General features: G+C 45.0%; 2 protein-coding genes across 5 annotated transcripts in view; one reads left to right on the top strand and one right to left on the bottom strand.

Annotated features, from left to right (window-relative positions):
• Window positions 1-12081, top strand: part of UGDH (UDP-glucose 6-dehydrogenase) — a 57112-nt gene extending 45031 nt beyond the window's left edge. For all 3 annotated transcript variants that reach the window (XM_073561086.1, XM_073561085.1, XM_073561084.1), the window contains 9 exons: window positions 1492-1692; window positions 3166-3363; window positions 3454-3601; window positions 5054-5148; window positions 5853-5983; window positions 6175-6308; window positions 6558-6649; window positions 6831-6941; window positions 10497-12081. In XM_073561086.1, coding sequence (XP_073417187.1) covers window positions 1492-1692; window positions 3166-3363; window positions 3454-3601; window positions 5054-5148; window positions 5853-5983; window positions 6175-6308; window positions 6558-6649; window positions 6831-6941; window positions 10497-10607 — 1221 coding nt within the window. In that variant the 3' untranslated portion in view covers window positions 10608-12081. The remainder of the gene's footprint in view (window positions 1-1491; window positions 1693-3165; window positions 3364-3453; window positions 3602-5053; window positions 5149-5852; window positions 5984-6174; window positions 6309-6557; window positions 6650-6830; window positions 6942-10496) is intronic.
• A 456-nt stretch (window positions 12082-12537) lies between these two features.
• Window positions 12538-21822, bottom strand: part of LIAS (lipoic acid synthetase) — a 37946-nt gene continuing 28661 nt past the window's right edge. For both annotated transcript variants that reach the window (XM_073561089.1, XM_073561088.1), the window contains exon 11: window positions 12538-13011. In XM_073561089.1, the coding sequence (XP_073417190.1) occupies window positions 12959-13011 (53 nt within the window). In that variant the 3' untranslated portion in view covers window positions 12538-12958. The remainder of the gene's footprint in view (window positions 13012-21822) is intronic.

Raw genomic sequence — 21822 nt, 5'->3', positions numbered from 1 at the left:
CAAAATGCTGACTGGAGGTATGGGAGACACCTTTCCCACCCAGACTCTTTTTGTCACTCCTAAATCCCGGACCCAAAATCCAGCCCCAATATAAAACATTCTCAACAACCTACCATTGCTGCAATCTTCAGCCACTTTGGTGACACATACCTGCCATTCAGGACTTTTCCTTGTGCTCCTTTACAATATATACAGTCATGGCCGAAAGTGTTGCCACCCTTGAAATTATTCCAGAAAATGAAGCATTTCTCCCAGAAAATTATTTCAATTACACAGAGACCTAAAAAAAGCTAGACTACAGTTTGCCAAAATCCATCTGGGAAAGCGTCTTTGTGGATAGATGAGAACAAAATAGAGCATTTTGCTAAAAGCACATTATTCTATTGTTTACAGAGAATGAGAAAAGAACACAGTACCTACAGTCAAATATGGTGGAGGTTCAAAGATATTTTGGGGCTGTTTTGCGGTCTCTGGCATTGGGTGCCCATGATTGTGTGTCTAGGTATCAATAAATATGAAAAATACCAAAGTATTTTGGGTCGCAATGTTGTGCCCAGTGTCAAAAAGCTGAGTTTGTGTCCTTCCAGTAGGACAGTGACCCCAAACATGCGTCAAGAAGCACCCAGAAATAAATGGAAACAAAGCACTGGAGAGTTATGAAGTGGCAGCAATTAGTCCTGATCTAAGTCCCATTCAACACCTTGACATTGCTATTGGGAGAAGGTGCCTTCAAATATGAGAGACCTGGAGCAGTTTCCAACGAAGAGTGGTCCAAAATTCCAGTTGACAGGTGTAAGAAGCTTGTTGATGGTTATAGGAAGCGATTGATTGCAGTTATTTATTCCAAAGAGTGTGCAAAAAGATGTCCATGTCCAATTTGCCGTCTTTTTTCTGTGTTAATCCAATACACACAGAGGAAATTAAGGTGTAACTGCAATAATTTTCTGGAAGAAATACTTCATTTTCTGGAACAATATCAAGGGTGCCAACTTTTTCGGCCTTGACTGTATGTAAATCCATATGTCACTAGCCGTATAACCCGCCTCCTGCCCTTTCATCCAGTTCCAACAAGTTACATATTGTAAAGGATTGTTTGAAGTTGTCCGGTCAGGCGAAAGGGATAAGGTTTATCCGTGATGCTTGCTAGTCATGAGCTTCCAAAAAGACAGGATTACGGAGCCTCACGATGCCCCTGTCCATAATATACCGTACGCATCAGCAGCCATTTGTACCTATTGGTTTGCAGCTTTTGATAAAGTCGAGGGCCGCATCCGAGAGAAGTGATCCTTTTGACAGCCGTGTGCTTCTAATTGCCCTTTAGCTATAACTTCAGACACCTCTTGAGAGTAGATAATAAGCAGGTTATATAACATGTATGCAAAGCAAAAAATGCAGTCAGACATGTTTCCGTGTAATTTACTGCCTTTTTTTTTTTCTTACATTTCAGCAGAATTAAGTATTAATTTGAACTTCTTTTTTTTATCTGGGCAGGTTAACACCCCAACGAAAACCTACGGCATGGGAAAAGGCCGAGCTGCAGATCTCAAATACATTGAAGCTTGTGCCCGAAGGATTGTTCAGAACTCAAATGGGTACAAAATTGTGACGGAAAAGAGCACGGTGCCTGTGAGAGCTGCCGAGAGCATTCGACGGATCTTTGATGCCAACACAAAACCCAATCTCAACCTCCAGGTACTTTAGAAGGATTCACTTAAAGGAATTTTGAAAACCATGTTGCAAGATTCTAGAATACCGCAAGTTCTTAGTAGGAACGTGCGCATGAATGAGTGTTCAGCGATGCCTTGTATCAGTGGTGAAATGGAGATAAATCACTGCCAGGCACATACATCCGTGGACTATCTCCCGCAGAAAAAGATTTAGAAAATCTCTGATCCTTCTCTTTACTTTTGGGAGGTGTGCATATATAAGTATGGAATGGACAAGGCAACTGTTAGGTGGATTCATAACTGGCTTAGTGATCGGACCCAAAGAGTGGTCGTAAATGGCTGCACATCCAGTTGGAAGAATGTCTCAAGTGGGGTACCACAGGGCTCTGTCCTGGGCCCTGTATTGTTCAACATCTTTATCAACGATTTAGATGAAGGCATTGAGGGTAAACTGATTAAATTTGCTGATGACACAAAGCTAGGAGGGATAGCTAATACTAGAGAAGAGAGAGAGAGGATTCAAAAAGATTTAAATAAACTGGAGAAGTGGGCAGCAACAAACAGAATGGTTTTTAACAGGGAGAAATGCAAAGTACTACATCTGGGCAATAAAAATGGAAAAAGCATATATAGAATGGGAGGAATAGGGCTAAGTGACAGCACATGTGAAAAAGACTTGGGTATACTAATAGATCACAGACTGAATATGAGTCAACAGTGTGATGCAGCAGCAAAAAAGGCAAATGCTATTCTAGGATGTATTAACAGAAGCATACAGTCTAGATCACGTGAAGTCATTATTTCCCTCTACTCCTCTTTGGTCAGACCTCATCTGGAATATTGTGTCCAGTTTTGGGCACCACATTTTAAAAAAGACATCAACAAACTGGAGCAAGTTCAGAAAAGAGCGACCAGAATGGTGACCGGTCTGCAAACCCTGTCTTATGAGGAAAGGTTGCAGGATTTGGGAATGTTTAGTTTGCAAAAGAGAAGACTGAGAGGAGACTTAATAGCTGTCTACAAATATCTAAAGGGCTGTCACATTGTAGAAGGATCAACTTTATTCTCATTTGCACAAGGAAAGACTAGAAGCAATGGGATGAAACTGAATGGGAGGAGACACAGATTAGATATTAGAAAAAACTTTTTGACAGTTAGAGTGATCAATGAGTGGAACAGGCTGCCACGAGAAGTGGTGAGTTCTCCTTCAATGGAAGTCTTCAAACAGAGGCTGGACAGACATCTGACTGGGATGATTTAGCGAATCCTGCTTTGAGCAGGGGGTTGGACCAGATGGCCCAGGAGGTCCCTTCCAACTCTATGATTCTATGATATATTAGATCACCGGTGGATCCCATTTAACGTGTATGTGCAGTAGGATATATGGCTACAGGTTCAGGGTTTGCAATAGATAACATTATTAATACAAACTGTGAAATTGTCCACCTAGCCTTTTAAATGTCAATTGTACTAATGGTTTGATCGTCTTTCCCCCAAGGTGCTGTCTAATCCAGAGTTCCTTGCGGAAGGAACGGCCATCAAAGATCTTAAAAACCCTGATCGGGTCCTGATTGGAGGAGATGAAACCCCAGAAGGACAGAGAGCGGTGTGCGCCCTGTGTGCTGTATATGAAAACTGGGTCCCTTCGGAGAAGATTATCACCACCAACACTTGGTCCTCTGAGCTTTCTAAACTGGTGAGGGCTCATATTTTCCTGGTATTTCCACGAATCGTGATTCGTTGACTTGCGTTCCGTCGTGTTCATAATGTTTCTACCTTCTTTTAGGCTGCTAATGCGTTCCTCGCCCAGAGGATCAGCAGTATTAACTCTATCAGTGCCTTGTGTGAAGCGACTGGTGCAGATGTAGAAGAAGTGGCCAGGGCTATTGGGATGGACCAAAGAATTGGAAATAAATTCCTTAAAGCCAGTGTTGGTAAGAATGACCCTAATAATGTGTATGTATTGTATTAGTGGTTCTGTATCATAATGATACCTACCAGGACCCTATGATTATACTGTAGATTTGGGGGAAAGGTGAAGTCTAGAGTGTAGATACACCCCATGCAGCTAAAATAGAAAGAATTAGAGTCTGGGGTCCTCCAGTTATAGAAAACTGCATCATACACATTGGTGATGTCCTTACACCTGCCCATCCCGGCTGACCACCGTCATTTGTCTTCCATTTATATGAGCAACGGACGTTTAGTTGCAAAATTCTTTGCGCTCAGAGGGATCATGAATACGGTGTGCACACAATATCCTCATTGGCAGCACATGTCCTGTTTACGCCGGACGACGTGTTGCCCATAACTTTTGTTTTTAAGTCTGCATAAAAATAATCCCATCCAACAATTGACCCTTTACCTCTATTCCTTGCGTTACTGCTGTCGTAGGAAAACACTCGTTTGCTGATTTATTGCCCCACTTAAATATATGTATGTACAAACTTATAGGGGTTTTGAAAAATACAACCACCAACTGCAATTTGTAAAAAAAAAAAAAAAAGCAAACAAGCTGAGCTTTACTGACCCTCCCCAGGGCAGGTGGTGTGTCTCCTCCATTGTTCCTGGGGTCTGTTATTGCTTGCCGCTCTGACATCCCATGAACGAACAGTGCTGCAGACAATAACCGAGCTCGGCAGCTCTGCCTGAGTTGACGGCACAAGCTGTCAGAGCTACAGGGTTCACTGATCAGCTGCAGCACAGACGACATCACTCCGGCGCTGCAGACAATAACAGACACTAAGAGCAGCGGCAGAGACTCACCGCTGGACCGAGGGAGAGTGAGTAAAGGAAAGCTTCTTTTTAAACTCACTGCAGCAAGGAAACGGGTGTTTTTTGAAAACCCCTTTAATTTTCGATTCCTATAGTCCAACCCGTATAATTCCTGCAGGACCAGCCTTCCATCAATTGTATATGTGGCTAATATGAGTTTTTCAAGATGATGGATGTGGAAGGGAAGAAGGATCGGGCTGTTGGGTTTCAACATGCCTGATCGTCTTGTGTTCATGTCAGAAATGCTGGCACCGGCCTTATGAGAACATTTGTACGCTGTGGTGGGTGGTATGAGAAAGCAGTTTATTATCCAACCAGATAAATTTAAGTCCAGCTAAAGTGGCCAAGTACTCGTTCCCAACCAGGGCTGTGGAGTCTGTAAGCCAAACCTCCGACACCTCAATTTCCATGACCAAAATGGGCTCCAACTCCATGACTCCGACTCCACAGCCCTCCTCCCAACGATGGCAAAACTACATTTCTAATGCCGGGAGTGTTAATATGTGTATAGATCGGTATGATCAACTATGTACAATATGATCAGTGTCATTGATGATGACTTTTTCATGTTCAAGCTCCTGCATATAATCTTTTCTTTTGTATTTTTGTAGGTTTTGGTGGTAGCTGCTTCCAGAAAGATGTACTTAATTTAGTTTATTTGTGTGAAGTTTTAAATCTGCACGAAGTTGCAAAATACTGGCAGCAGGTAGGTTTCCTACCGGGCGTCATGCCAGTGGGTACAGGTTTCCTGGTTTCCATGCGTTGGTGACATGTGAGACATTGTTAGTACCACACTAGACACAAAAGACAAAATTATTTCAGCTCACCCCCTCCACGGAAAAAGCCTTTAATTCCATGGACCCCGAGCAAGGATTCGTGTCTCCACCAGACACCAGGAAATGTACTTGAAGAAAAGAAGGGAATCCAGCTCCAAGGAATAAAATCAATTTCTTTTATTTGATTCCAAAGATAAAAGTGACAAAATCATACATCACGCAGATACCGGGTATACCGGTGAGAAAAAGTGCCTGGCTGAAACTGGAGCTGGATTCCCTTCTTCAAGTACCGCATTAGCACAAATACGCTGTACAGGACACCGTAGAGGTGCTGGGATGGGGGCTGGCCATGTGAGGGCCACTTGTCTTGAGTCCCAGGTAATCTAATATTCTGACTTGGTCGTGCACATCAGATGCTTGACAATCCTTGCACATAATCTGAGGGAGCATCTGCTGCCATATTTTTACATAAAGATGATGGGACTGAGGATGATTTCAGAACATTCATATGGTTAGACTTCCGAGATCGCATGTATCCAGCGCTGGATGTGCCGTCTTCTTAAAGTCCATGATGGACACATGATTAGTGACGGTATCCACACCATGACCTGCTCAACCGCTCTTCTCATTCCAGGTGATTGACATGAATGACTACCAGAGGCGGAGGTTTACCTCTAGGATCATCGATTGTCTCTTCAACACCGTAACTGACAAAAAAATTGCTGTGTTAGGGTTTGCCTTCAAAAAGGACACAGGTGACACAAGGTAGGTGACCTTCAGAGACGCCTGACATCAGAGCATGAAGAGAGATTTACAATGACCGCTGGGTCTGAGAAAAGAATGCTGTGTAGTAAATGTTCTTACATCTAAATGAGCAGCCACATAAAGGTCTCCATTTATTACATTAGTTGTGTGTGATGGAAATTCACTGTAACTGTTACTTTACTTCTCCTCAGAGAATCCTCGAGTATCTACATCAGCAAGTACCTTATGGATGAAGGGGCCAAGCTGCACATATTCGATCCCAAAGTACCAAGGGAACAAATCGTCATGGACTTATCCCAGCCCGGAGTGACTGCTGACGACAGAGGTGAGTGACCTGGGACTGCTGGAGAAATGGGCGACCTTAGCTGCCAACCATTGCACTGTTTGCTGGCTATTCTCCCCTATTGAGGGGCTTTGAGCCTCCCAGACTGGTCATTTGCCCCTTTCTGACCTCATTACTAGATTAGATCACTATTATTTGGGGCGAAGTTGGACAGAATTATTCCAGATTTTTGTAGCCATTTTTTTTCATTGACTCACCTAATGAGGGTTAATATATGTATCCATTCCCCAGTGGAGAAGCTGGTCCATATCTCTCCGGATCCATACGAGGCCTGTGAGGGAGCTCACGCCATAGTTATCTGCACAGAGTGGGACATGTTTAAGGTGAGCACAGACATGCCGATCCGTTTCCTTTTCTTTCCTGATCCTCCTATGCTGGGAGCACAGGTTTGTAATTACATCGGTGTGGTTGCTCTGCATTTGTATTTATATACTGACCTGTCCACCATGTTGAGGATGTCCTGATCTGTAGTGTAGGCTGACCGCCATGTTTCTGTTATGGTAGGAATTGGATTTCCAACGCATCCATTCCAAGATGTTGAAGCCTGCGTTCATATTTGATGGCCGCCGGGTCCTGGACGACCTTCATGGGGAGCTGCAGAACATTGGCTTCCAGGTACATCAATGTGAACATTGTTCCTGTGACGCCTATTTATTCTGTAGTAAATAACAACCATTAATATCTTTTGACCTCCGAACACGTTGGATGAAATTCTGCCAAACCCGCTGGCTTTTGCTTGGGACTGGCCAACCAGCTGGTGTGAATGCGGGCCTCCTGACTGTCCCCCGACAGATAACCTGAGGGGAGAGCAGGATCGGGCCATTGTAATCCCAGAGAGGAGATGATCCTCTTCTGGAGGTATCTGGGAGCCACTCTTTCCTGTCTTCCTATTGGAAACTGATGGAGCGCTCATACATGGAGGATCTGCTGTCAGATGTTATCTGATGTGTATGGCCGGCGTCATATGCTAAGTAAGGGAATTACTTTGTCAGCGGGCTGCAATAAAGCCCCTACAAAGCAAGGACCAGGCCATCAGGGACATGCACCTGTGCGGGATTGCCACAGTAAATGTTACATGTGCATTTTGCGGCAAATTCTCCACATTTTTCCTCTTATTTTATTGACTTGTTAGAGATTTCAAAATCCATTTGGTCAATTTTTTGTAGTATTACGATTTTGGTCAATAGCGGTAATGGCTGCAGTGTAATACTAGGAAAGGCCCGGACTGCAGAGCCGGGGGCACGGATACCTGGCGCTGCTCATACATGGAGGTCCCAAGCTATGGGGTCCGTGTGCCCGATTCTGCCTGTAGACAGCCTTTATATGATGCTATATAGGCTGTCTGCCACCTCATTATGTGTAAGTGTTGTATCTCTGGCTCAGCGATGAATGACCCGGGCACGAGGCCTCTTACAAAATTAGGATGATCTTTTCTTGTAGACACAATCCAGAATTTCCTTTTGACTCATAGGGGATAAACTCCACCTAAGTTGTGAAATTGATGCAGTCGGTCACTGCGGCAGCCAGTGTCCTCTGATAGAACAATCCGTAATGTCCGATCCACACTGGTGGCGGCCGCATACACACAGCTTCTAAATGAAAAGTCGATAAATGGAGATGTGAGAAATTCATCCCGTGGGCGATGCAGACTGTGAACCCTGGGTGTAGCCGTACAGACATTCTGCAATAAGCACATTAGTAACCTCAGGGAGTAGGAGACGTTCTGGCTGTTCCTCTCGGCGTGACTCATACTGAAGACTCAGAACTGACTCCTAATGACGTCCCAGCCTTCACTACATTAGCTGCATGTATTAAAAATGGAGTGTGTCTTTATATATCCATGGATCCTGTGAGCTGCAATGTGACCAATACTTCTAAGGCCACATTTACTATTTGGTCAGTATTTCAAATCTGTATTTGTAAGCAAAGCCAGGGGTGGGTGATAAATACAGAAGTGATGACGTGTTTCTATTATACTTTTCCTCTGATTGTTCCATGTTTGTTTTGGCTTATAAATACTGGTGCCAAATACTGACAGTGTGAACGTGGCCGAAGGGTAGCACAAACTACTTATGTATGCACTGACACCTAATGGCCAAATGCTGGAACTGCGCTCAGTCATATACAACAGCTCAACAAATCTCATTATGTCATATAGCCTATACATAGGACTGTACAACTAGTGTATGTATATGTGTGTAATATATACACTAGCTGAAGAGCCCGGCATTGCCTGGGCATAGTAACCAACTGTGGTTAGTTATAACAAACTATAATGATTATATTGCACATAAAAACCATTTTACATCATATATTCAACACTACAGATTTGCAGCACAAATTAACTAAACGATTACCCAAGTATCCTCTCCTGTGTGATACTGTCTGCTGAGCCGTGTATCTAATCCTCTCCTGTGTGATACTGTCTGCTGAGCCATGTATTTAATCCTATCCTGTGTGATACTGACTGCTGAGCCGTGTATTTAATCCTATCCTGTGTGATACTGACTGCTGAGCTGTGTATCTAATCCTCTCCTGTGTGATACTGACTGCTGAGCCGTGTATCTAATCCTCTCCTGTGTGATACTGTCTGCTGAGCCGTGTATCTAATCCTCTCCTGTGTGATACTGTCTGCTGAGCCGTGTATCTAATCCTATCCTGTGTGATACTGACTGCTGAGCCGTGTATCTAATCCTATCCTGTGTGATACTGACTGCTGAGCCGTGTATCTAATCCTATCCTGTGTGATACTGACTGCTGAGCCGTGTATCTAATCCTATCCTGTGTGATACTGACTGCTGAGCCGTGTATCTAATCCTATCCTGTGTGATACTGACTGCTGAGCCGTGTATCTAATCCTATCCTGTGTGATACTGACTGCTGAGCCGTGTATTTAATCCTCTCCTGTGTGATACTGTCTGCTGAGCCGTGTATTTAATCCTCTCCTGTGTGATACTGTCTGCTGAGCCGTGTATTTAATCCTATCCTGTGTGATACTGCTGAGCCGTGTATCTAATCCTCTCCTGTGTGATACTGACTGCTGAGCCAATCCTATCCTGTGTGATACTGTCTGCTGAGCCATTTATCTAATCCTATCCTGTGATACTGACTGCTGAGCCGTGTATCTAATCATATCCTGTGTGATACTGTCAGCTGAGCCGTGTATCTAATCCTATCCTGTGTGATACTGACTGCTGAGCCGTGTATCTAATCCTCTCCTGTGTGATACTGCCTGCTGAGCTGTGTATCTAATCCTATCCTGTGTGATACTGGGCTCCCCCTGCAGTCTGGGTCAGAGGGTGGTCTGTGTTGGCACGGTAATAAATTGTGTTATTTCCAGCTTTACAGAAGGGCGATAACACCATAGAAATGATAAGAATAATAGGCCTCAGTTACCACAACTGTCTACAAAGAAAACTGTTGCTGATAGCAACCAATCACAGCTCATTTTTCGTCCTTTAAACAGCTCTGGGACAGCGTGGCGAGTTTTGAGTGGTGACTTTTGTGTTTCAACTTTTATGTGGCGAGGTTGGTGTATGTGTGGTGAAATGTGTGCTGAGGGTGGTAGATGTGAAGCACGTGGTAGTGTGTGGCGCATTTTGTGTGTGTGTTCATATCCCCGTGTGTGGTGAGTATCCCATGTCAGGGCCCCACCTTAGCAACTGTACGGTATATACTCTTTGGCGCCATCGCTCTCATTCTTTAAGTCCCCCTTGTTCCCATCTGGCAGCTGTCAATTTGCCTCCAACACTTTTCCTTTCACTTTTTCCCCATTATGTAGATGGGGGCAAAATTGTTTTGTGAATTGGAACGCGCGGGGTTAAAATTTCGCCTCACATCATAGCCTATGACGCTCTCGGGGTCCAGACGTGTGACTGTGCAAAATTTTGTGGCTGTAGCTGCGACGATGCGGATGCCAATCCCGGACATACACACATACATACACACTTGAGCTTTATATACTAGATAGATTAGATAGATAGATAGATAGATAGAGAGAGATATATATATATATATATATATATATATATATATATATATATATATATATATATATATATAGATATATACACACACAATTAGTCTATTGGCAGCCATCATCACCAATGATTGTAGATATATATATTTTTCCCATCATTTAAATATTCTTATTTTAACTTTTATTGACAGGTTGAGACCATCGGGAAAAAGGTGGCTTCCAAGAGGATCCCTTTTACACCAACGGCCAACATGCCCAAGATCAGCCTCGGGGATGTGCCACTCAAGAAGGCCAGAGTATAAAGCTACTGGGTGGGGAAGGGTTAAGGATTTTTTTACTGTATATATGTGACTGGAAATAATAAAACCTATTGAAGTATAAATTGTGCCCTGACGAAGGCTTTACATGGACACACTTGTGTATGGAGACGTGGCTGATTCGGGAGCCGTCTACACCTCCAGTATTCGGCCATCCTTGTGTTACATTCTCTTTTTCACTGCAGGTACAGAGAATTTGGTTGATTCTCAATGTCACCAATAGATAATGTATTTGCAAACTTTTACACTTCCAAAAACATGAACTCTAAAGACCAAACAATCATTTTTACTCTTTGTACAGAGCCACAGAATATAATCCCAGAAGTGTAATGCCTGGTGTGTAAACGGCTCTGCAGTGACTCGTGATTTCTCAGCGGGAGGGCGTCTTGTGCATTTTTTCTACAGGGTTATTTATAAGGGACACTTTTGAATCAGATTTATTTTTTGGAACATTTTTCTAATTTTATAATCGGCTATCACATATCATACTTGTTCTGTGCGTGCACCTAGTGACTGTGCTTGGGGAATCCCCCCTCCCCCCCCAAAAAAAAAGGTTTTTTTTTCTAAACTTTTAATATGTTGGCATCATGTTTAAAATTTCTCAAAAAACATGATCAAACAATTAAAAAAACATTTTTAATACTTAAATATTCCAACTTGGTACAACTTCAGGAACTTTAGTTTTAATTAGACTAAAAATATTTTTTTGTAATTGGGTCTCACTAAAAGTTTTTTGCAAGGTTTGGCTTTTACATGTTTCCCTGCACATTTATCTTTGATGTGGTCATAAATCGGCTCAGTAAAACTCCCGTCAGACTGTTAGAACGAGCTCACTGATGGTCAGTTAACTCATTCTGTGGCCAGTGCTACACAGAGGCTATAGAAGGTAAAAACCCAATTGCACAACATTTTATTTTTAGCCCCAAATACATGCTTTTAAGTATTAATTTTGTCCCTGAAGGGGAAGAACCCCTGTAACAAAATTGTATACATGGTTGCATGTGAAAACTGAAAGGATGGCAATATGTGCAATAAAAAGGCCAGCGTCCTCTTAAGGGGGTACGGGATATGGCAGACCAATATAGTAAGTTTTTACTATGTAAAGGGAATGTATCACTTTTTAGACTTTTTTTTTTTTTTTTTTTTCCTAATACAAGGGAGTTTTCCAGGACGTTAATACTGATGGCCTACTCTAATAACGGGCCATCAATATCATGTTGTTGGGGGTCTAATTGCTGGCACCCACACCAAGCAGCTGATTAAAGGGGGCACAGCAATCCAGGAAGAAATGGTTTTAGGAAAAATGAATATTGCCAATGTAATGCTAAAAGTTAACATAATGATTGATTGCTAAGAGTATGAGTCATTGGCATGGTAATGCGGTTTTATGTCTGCCGGATCATGTTCAATTGTTATACTTTCCAAGAAAAATTATTTCTAAAATAAAGAATTCCATCAATTTTGTCGTATGTCCCATTTTTGGTGAACTTAATGACTCAAGGTGAGACTGTGGTGACACGCTGCATCTGATGTGACCGGCAACGCTCTGCTACTTGTGCAAGTCGTTGGGCAGGGAGGGGGAGGAGGTGAGATGTGATCACTTACCTCAATGGTGCATCCTGTGTTATTTATGAGGTCGTTATAAACTTGGCGCATAATAACTACGTGCCTGAGAAATGATCCTACGGGACAAGCGGGCTCAGCCTAATGGGAGGTTTGGGGTGAAAATTGCAAGAATTCTTTTAAATATAGTGATGTGGAGAAAAAAAAATAAAGAAATCGTGCTGATCACAAATTCATTCCAACCACAATGGAAATAAAGGATAAAAAAAACCTTATGTATAGTTGTGTGCGTAGAGGAGGAATGCTATAATAGAATGGACATTTAATTGAAAAAAAAAAATGCCGCTCTAGATCCAGTTCCATTAAAGTTTATTATGGAGTCAAGAATATTCTTGTGTTATAGCAACTTTATTTTCTTAAATAATCATCCAATAGGTCACACAGAAGGAGCGCCATGCTGTCCCAAAGTAACATAAAAAAGCAAACCGCCAGACAGTAGTGGAATACAGTTTCATCTGTAATCTGATTGGCTGACCGGGAGGACTCCGCCACTGTGGGTTTCCTCCTAATGAAGTCTTAATTTAATCCTTTAAAAGTCTAAAGATATAATGAAGTGTTTCTTTACAATCGGAAGCATCAAAGTTTCCAGCCGATATTCCCAAACCGTCTCTGCTCGCCCCACGTTGTACCGCAACATAGGGCACCCCATCGGTGGCTACTGGTGAGCTCACATCCATTGTTTATCCTAAGCCCATATCGTTCCACACTAACGTTTATACGGCTTTAATTTTCCTTTTCTGAACCAAATTCTTCAAGAAGAATTCACCTAAATGTAACAAGAAAAAGTTACTCAATATTTACAATTTGCAGAATAAAGCCCCTATAAAAAAAAACCTAAATGACAAGTACTTTTTTCGGTGTACTCAAAAAATATGTTCGAGTCCCCACGGCTGCACGACAGCCATAACACATGCAGGGATTGCCTGTTTGTTAGGTAATGCCTGCATGTCTCACCACCACACATGCAGCCACGGGGACTTGAACATTGTATTTGAGCACGCCGAAGTCACTCGGTGAGCACCCGAGCATGCTCAGATAACACCTTACCCAGCACGTTCGCTCATCACTAATTGAGACATACACCTTAAATTCTGGAGTAAAACCTTTAATGATGTTTAAGTTGAAATGGTGATTCCCTGCTAAATTAAATGTGTGTTTACAGGCGTATTCCCGAAATTGTAAGCTATCCCCAACCCACTGGATAAGAGAAAACGTGCTGATCACGGTGGATCCTAACAGTGGGGTGATGCAGAGCCCTATCAAATGGTGCATGCTCATTCTCCGCTTCAATCATTGTCTATGGGACTGCTGGAGAAGGCAGAGTACTATAGACAATAAACAGAGCCGAGGTCTAGCATGTGCCCCTTACTGCAGTCCAACATGGAGCTCTGCAGAGTTCTGCTTTCTCTCAATAGTTGTGGCCGCCAGCAATCAGTAAGTTTTCCCTTACTTCCATAGATAGTGTAAAACTTTCAATTCTCTTTATCTAGCAATCTGTAAACGGCCGCGACTGCTGTGGCTTATTTACTGTTAGCACAGGGATGTCAAACTCAAATACCCAGATGAAAAGCTTGGACAACGTCACGAGCCAACCTTGATATTTATTCAAAAAGGTCTACAATTGAGGAACAAATTAATAAAATTCATTTTAATTAATAGATCTTAGAATAAAATATTGGACTAATATACTAGGTTATGTAAGAACAGTAAAAAGCATACAGTGGGGAAAAAAAAGATTTAGTCGGCCACCAATTGTGCAAGTTCACTGACTGTGGAAACTTCACACTAGACCTTGGAAATCAATATCCCAGAGTCTGGAGGAAGAGTGGAGAGGCTACAGTCCAAGCTGATGGAGGTCTAGTGTGAAGTTTCCACAATCTGTGATGGTTTGGGGAGCCATGTCATGTGCTGGTGTAGGCCCACTGTGTGTTATCAAGACCAAAGTCAGCGCAGCCGTCTACCAGGAAATTGGAGCACTTCATGCTTAATTCTGCCGACAAGCTTTTTGGAGATGGAAATTTAATTCTGCAGCAGGACTTGGCACCTGTCCACATTGCTAAAAGTACCAATACCTGGTTTATAAACTACAGTATCACTGTGCTTGATTGGCCAGCAAACTCACCTGACCTTAACCCCATAGAGAATCTACGGGGTATTGGCAAGAGGAAGATGAGACACCAGATTCCACAATGCAGACGAGCTGAAGGCTTCTATCAAAGCAGTATCATTGATGCAGTAAATAATGCAAAAGGAGCCCCGACCAAGGATTGAGTGCATTTACTGAACATACATTGCAGAGTGCAAACATTTTGGATTTTAAAATCATTTTTCAAGCTGATGTTATCAACATTAACAGAAATAAACACTTGAAATAGATCACTCTGTTTGTAATGACTATATAATATGAGTTTCACTTTTTGTATTGAAGAACTGAAATGAACTAACTTTTTGATGATATTCTAATTTTGTGAGATGCACCTGTAATTCCTCATTTCTCCTGTGGGGGCAGTATAAGGAAATTAAACCCTGGCTGCTTGATTCTCATGCAGATTATAGGTGATCTCTAAGATCCAGCACTGGAATAACATGTAATCTACTTGTTTCTAACAAAACTGACATTTCTGAATCGTTACTATTTTCTCAAAAGTGCAATAAAATCACCGCTTCCACTCTCTGACCATAACATTCTCTCCTTCACGCTCACAAATCCTAGCCCACCCCAGCTCACTCCTACCTACCACACAATCAGAAATCTACAAGCCATTAACCCTCAGACACTTTCAGACTCCGTACACTCATCACTGTCCCCAATCTCCTCTTTTTCCTGTCCTGATCTGGCTGATCATCACTACAACGACACTCTTAGGCTATGTGCACACGTTGCAGAACTCTCGCGGAAATTACAGCGAGGATTCCATTCCATGGGAAAATCGCATTTAAATTCCCGCGAATTTCCTGTGGAAAAACTAGAGTTTTGCAAGCGTAATTAGCTTGCAGAATTGCTAGCGTTTTCCAAGTGATCTGAAGCATCGCTTGGAGAACTGACTGACAGGTTGGTCACACTCGTCAAACATAGTGAGTGACGAGTGTGACCAACTTTTTACTACTGAGGCTGCCTATGTGGCATCAATAGTAAAAGATAGGATGTAAAAAATAATAATAAAAAAAAAAGCATTGTTATTCTTACCTTACGGCGTCCCGCGCAGCCTTCCCGCCTCTCTCCACGCTCCCGATCCCAATAATCCTTTGCGCGAATGACCGCGAGATGTCGTGATCGCGACGTCATCGCGGTCATTCTCGCAAAGGATTACTGGGACCGGGAGCGTGGAGAGAGGCGGGAAGGCTGCGCGGGACGCCGGAAGGTGAGAATAACAATATTTTTTATTTTAATTCTATTTTTTACAAGGATATGGTACCCACAGCTCTGAAGAGAGTCTCCCCTCCTCCGGATCGTGGGTACCATCCGCAAATGTTCTGCTTACTTTTCGCATGGTGGGCACAGCCACATGCGGAAAGTAAGCAGAACAATGCATTCCTATCTCGCCGCGATTCCGCTACATTAATGAGCATGCTGCGTTTTTTTTACCGCGAACCGATTCCGCCGCGGAAAAAAACGCAGCATTAGCACAGTATTGCGGAATCCCATTAGAATGCATGGGATGTCATTTTTTGCGTTTTCGCGGCAAAATCGCACATTTAAAACCACCGTGAAAAAAACGCGACGTGTGAACATAGCCTTAGAAGCACCCCTCACCCTCAGAACCGCCAAGCACAGAGTAAAATAGCCCTGGCTCACATCGCAAACTCAACTTCTCCAGCGATGCTATAGAAGTGCTGAACGCCTATGGAGAAAAACCCGCACACCAGAAGACTTCATCCACTTCAAATTTATGTTAAGAACCTATAACGCAGCCCTTCACCTCACCAAACAGACCTACTTCACCACCCTGATCTCCTCAAAAGCCAACATCCCCAAGAAACTTTTCAACACTTTTCACTCCCTCCTCAGGCCAAAAGCACAAGCCCCTATCACAGACATTTGTGCTGATGACCTGGCCTCCCACTTCACAGAAAAAATAGATAATATCCATCAGGAAATCTGCTCCCAACCAACAAGTGCTGTGACTCCCATCCCTTTCTGCATCTCCCCTGGCTCACTTTCCACATTTGATCCCATCACGGAAGAAGTCTCCAGACTCCTCTCTTCTTCTCATCCGACCACATGCACTACCGACCCCATTTCCTCACATCTCCTCCAGTCTCTCTCTCCAGTCGTCACAACTCACCTAACTACAATTTTTAATCTCTCCCTCTCCTCAGGCATTTTCCCATCCTTCTTCAAACACGCCATTGTTACTCCATTACTAAAGAAACCCGCTCTCGACCCATCCTGCACAAACAACTACAGACCAGTCTCCAATCTCCCCTCTAAACTTTTGGAGCGCCTAGTTTACTCCCGCCTTACCCGTTACCTCTCCACTCACTCCCTTCTAGACCCTTCACAGTCCAGATTCCGCCCCCTACATTCGACTGGAACTGCACTCTTCAAAGTGACCAATGACCTTCTGACAGCAAAACGTAACAGTGACCACTCTCTGCTCATTCTTCTCGACCTATCTGCAGCTTCTGACACTGTTGACCACCAACTCCTACTCTCTAGGGTCCAGTCACTAGGCATTAAGGACACTGCTCTCTCTTGGTTCTCTTCCTATCTTTCTGACCGCTCCTTCAGTGTTTTGTTCTCTGGCTCCACGTTATCTCCTCTTCCTCTCACTGTCTGAGTAACTCAGGGCTCAGTCCTTGGCCCCCTTCTCTTCTCTCTCTACACGGCCCCAATTGGACAGACCATCAGCAGATTTGGCTTTCAGTACCATCTTTATGCTGATGACACAACTATACACGTCATCCCCGATCTTACCCCCACGGTACTACAGAACGCCAGTGACTGTCTGTCCGCAGTCTCCAATATCATGTCCACTCTCTATCAGAAACTCAACCTCTCCAAAACTACTTCTGCTCCTGCCGTCTACTAACCTCCCTAAATCTGACATTTCCCTCTCCTTGGGTGGCACCATAATAACACCCCGGCAGCAGGCGTGCTGTCTGGGTGTTATGTTTGACACCAATCTCTCCTTCACATCCCATATACAATCTCTTGCCCGCTCTTGCCACTTACACCTAAAGAACATCTCTAGAATCCGCCCTTTTCTCACCATGGAAACAACAAAAACCCTCACTGTAGTATTGATCCACTCCTGCCTGGATTACTGCAACGCTCTATTAATTGGCCTCCCAGTTACTCGACTATCCCCTCTCCAGTCCATACTTAATGCAGCGGCCAGGGTCATCCATCTGGCTTATCGGTACTCAGACACGTCCGCTCTTCGCCAGTCCTTACATTGGCTGCCCATTCATTATAGGATCCAATTCAAAGTATTAGTTCTCACCAACAAAGCTCTCCACAGTGCGGCACCCCCCTATATATCCTCCCTAATTTCTGTCTATCGGCCTAACCGAACGCTGCGCTCTGCAAACGACTTTCGACTAACCTCTGCACTAATCCGTACCTCCCACTCCCAACTCCAAGACTTCTCCCGCGCTGCGCCAATCCTCTGGAATGCTATACACCAAGAAATTAGGACTATCCACAATTTGCACTCCCTCAAAACACATTTGTTCAGAGCGGCCTATCACGTTCACTAATCAAAGTCACTCTATGTGTAAGTGTGCGTGTGTAGCCCATTCACTATCTCCATCCATCCCTCACTCCCTCAAGATGGCTGGACCATCATTGTCAATACACCATTGTAAATACACGCCTGTACTTTGTATCTCCCCCACCTCATTGTAGAGTGTAAGCTCTCATGAGCAGGGTTGTCTTATTTTGCTTTATTTATTGTATTGTTAACGTTGTTACTTATGTCTTGTGTTTTGAAACTGTTAAACTGTAAAGCGCTGCGGAATATGTTGGCGCTATATAAATATTATTATTATTATTATTATTATTAAACATAAGATGTGTATTTACTATCAATCCCCGAGAAGTACAACCTAAAGAAACATGGATTTTTGTGAGTACTCACCGTAAAATCCTTTTCTCCGAGACGCTCATTGGGGGACACAGAGACTGTGGGTGTGTGCTTCTGCCGTCTGGAGGCTGACACTAAGTATACAAAAAAAGAGTTAGCTCCTCCTCCGCCGCATACACCCTCGCCCCCAGACCGGGCGTAACTCAGTTTAGTGCATAAGCAGTAGGAGAACGCGCCTTAAACTCAGGCAAGAAATTATACGTCTGGAAAAGGGACCACCCTGATCCTTACATAAGGATTTGTATAACTTAAAATAAGCAAAAGCCAACTGGCTAGTAGGGTGGGTGCTGTGTCCCCCAATGAGCGTCTCGGAGAAAAGGATTTTACGGTGAGTACTCACAAAAATCCATGTTTCTCCTTCGTCTCATTGGGGGACACAGAGACTGTGGGACGTTCTAAAGCAGTCCCTGGGCGGGATCTTAGCTCACCCAATCCATGCTACTTTGCGCCCCTGATTAGAGGTGCGCAACTGCTGCCTGAAGAATCTTTCTTCCCAGGCTTGCATCCGAGGATGCCTGGGTATGTACGTTATAATGTTTGACAAACGTATGCAAACTGGACCAGGTAGCTGCTTTGCACACCTGTTCCGCTGAAGCTTGGTGTCGCAGTGCCCATGAGGCACCCACTGCTCGAGCCGAGTGTGCCTTGATCCCTGCCGGAACCGGCGTGCCACTGATTTCATAAGATTCCTGAATCGTCAGGCGAACCCATCTGGCCAAAGTCGCTTTGGACGCAGCAAGCCCCTTCCGTCTCCCTTCTGGGATCACGAATAGAGAGTCTGTCCGGCGGAAAGATGCTGTCTTTGTCACATACCTCCTAAGAGCTCTTACCAGATCCAGTGTGTGCAAAGCCTTTTCTACCTTGTGCACCGGTGCCGGGCAAAACGAAGGTAAGACAATGTCTTCGTTGATATGGAATGCAGAGACAACCTTCGGCAAGAAGGGGGGAGCTGGCCTTAAAACTACCTTATCCTTATAAAAAGTCAAGAACGGCGGTTTACAAGATAAAGCCGCCAATTCCGAAACCCGCCTAATAGACGTAATAGCTACCAGAAAAACGACTTTTCTGGACAGGTAAGGTAAGGAGACTTCTTGCAAGGGTTCGAAGGGGGGCTCCTGAAGGGCTCTGAGCACCAAGTTCAGGTCCCATGATTCCGTCGGCGCCTTATAGGGGGGTACTAAATGTGCGACCCCCTGCATAAACGTCTTAACCTGCCAGACCGAAGCGACCTTTCGTTGAAAAAAGGACCGACAGGGCCGAGATTTGCGTCCTGAGCGAACTCGGAGCCAGCCCTGCGTCCAGCCCTGCCTGCAAAAAAAGCCAGTACGTTGGGGGTTGAAAAAACCAGAGGAGCCACTCCGTGATCCCTACACCAACGGAAAAAAACTTCCCAAGTCCGATGATATACCTTCGCCGAGGAAGGTTTTCGGGCACTTACCATCGTGGCCACCACATCGCGCCTGAATCCTGCCTGTGTTAACAGCCAAGATTCAATGGCCACGCCGTCAAACACAGGGCCCCTAAGTTCGGATGGTAGATCGGCCCCTGGGACAGCAAGTCCGGTCGATCTGGTAGACGCCAGGGTACGTCAACCACTAGCTGAACCAGATCTGCATACCAGGCCCTCCGAGGCCAGTCTGGCGCTAGCAGAATTGCTGGAACCTTCTCTCTCCTTAACTTTCTGATGACCCTTGGAAGCAGAGGTAGCGGGGGGAACAAGTATGGGAGACGAAACTGGCTCCATGGAAGCACCAGAGCGTCTGCTGCGATCGCCTGCGGGTCGAGGGATCGAGCGACGAACCTTTGCACTTTGGCGTTCTCTCTGGATGCCATAAGGTCCACGTCTGGTGTCCCCCACCGTTGGCAGATCTGTTGAAAAACCTCGGGGTGCAGGGACCATTCCCCTGCCGCGACCCCCTGTCGGCTGAGAAAATCTGCCGCCCAGTTTTCGACTCCCGGAATGTGCACCGCTGAAATTACCACGTGGTTCTTTTCGGCCCAACGCAGTACCAGTCCAACCTCGCGCATGGCTGTTTGGCTGCGCGTGCCCCCCTGATGGTTGACATATGCTACTGCTGTAGCATTGTCCGACTGAATGCGCACCGGCCGGTGTCTCAGGAAACACTGAAAATGTTGCAGGGCCAATCGTATTGCCCGTATCTCCAGAATGTTGATCGGGAGAATTATCTCCTGAATGGACCACCGCCCCTGGGCTGTGTGACTCTGGAAAACTGCTCCCCAACCTTGCAGGCTTGCATCGGTCGTCACCACCAACCACTGTTCCGGGGGAAAGGGTTTCCCCTGGACAAGAGACGAGTCGCGAGTCCACCACCGGAGTGATTGTCGGACCAGCGGAGACAAATTGCACCGATGACTGAGGGATAGCAACCTTCTGTCCCATGCTGACAAGAGCGCATGCTGAAGCGGACGGAGATGGAACTGGGCAAACGGGATTGCCTCCATCGCCGCCACCATTCTGCCCAACACACTCATGCCGTACCGGATGGATCTGGAGCCTGGCTGTAGAAGGTTCCGTACCCCCTGTTTGATCTTTCGCGCTTTGTCCTGAGGGAGGATCACCAGCCCCTGGGAGGTGTTGAAAACCATGCCTAGGAATACAATTCTCTGGGCTGGAACCAAGGACGATTTGTTCCGATTGATCAACCAGCCTAGACGCGCCAGGGTATCCAGCGTGATACTGACATTCTCCTGGCACGCCTGAAAGGACGGCCCCTTTACCAAAAGGTCGTCCAGGTAAGGTAGTACCGTTATGCCCCGAGCATGCAGGATGGCCATAACCACCGCCATTATCTTCGTAAAGACTCTGGGAGCAGTGGCCAGACCGAAGGGCAGAGCAACAAATTGAAAATGTCGCCCTCCGATCGCAAAACGCAGGAACCTCTGGTGTGGAGGAAAAATCGGAATGTGCAGATACGCATCCTGCACATCGATCGAGGCCAGGAACTCCCCTGGATCCATGGCTGCAATGACCGAACGGAGGGATTCCATCCGGAACCGCCTGACTCTGATGAATTTGTTTAGGATTTTTAGATCTAATACTGGCCTTACTGTCCCGTCCTTTTTGGGGACCGAAAACAGGTTGGAGTAAAAACCTTGTGTCTCTTCGCTTTTCGGTACTGGGACAATGACCCCGTTGCGCTGTAGCGTCATTATGGCCTGTAACAAACTCTCCGCCTGCGACTCTGTTCCGGAAAGCCGGGAACGGAAGAATCGCCGTGGCGGGAGCCCGAGAAACTCTATCTTGTACCCGGACGATATCAATTCTGCCACCCAAGCGTCGCGTGCCACTGCGACCCAAACGTGGCTGAACTTTAGTAGGCGTCCGCCCACTCTGTCGTCCGAAGGTACTAAGCGCCTCGAGTCATTTTGCTGGAGGCTTTTGGGATCTGGCCCCCCTTGTTCTGGGCAAACGGCCTCGGCCTCTACCCAGCGGATTGGCTCTGTAAGAGATTTGCCTTTCCCTAATC

The sequence above is a fragment of the Dendrobates tinctorius genome, unplaced genomic scaffold, assembly GCF_039654945.1.
Source record: "Dendrobates tinctorius isolate UK_male_01 unplaced genomic scaffold, ASM3965494v1 ptg000314l, whole genome shotgun sequence".
NCBI lineage: Eukaryota > Metazoa > Chordata > Amphibia > Anura > Dendrobatidae > Dendrobates > Dendrobates tinctorius.
The sequence above is the reverse complement of the archived record's forward strand: the minus strand, read 5'-3'. Positions and strand labels throughout refer to the sequence as shown.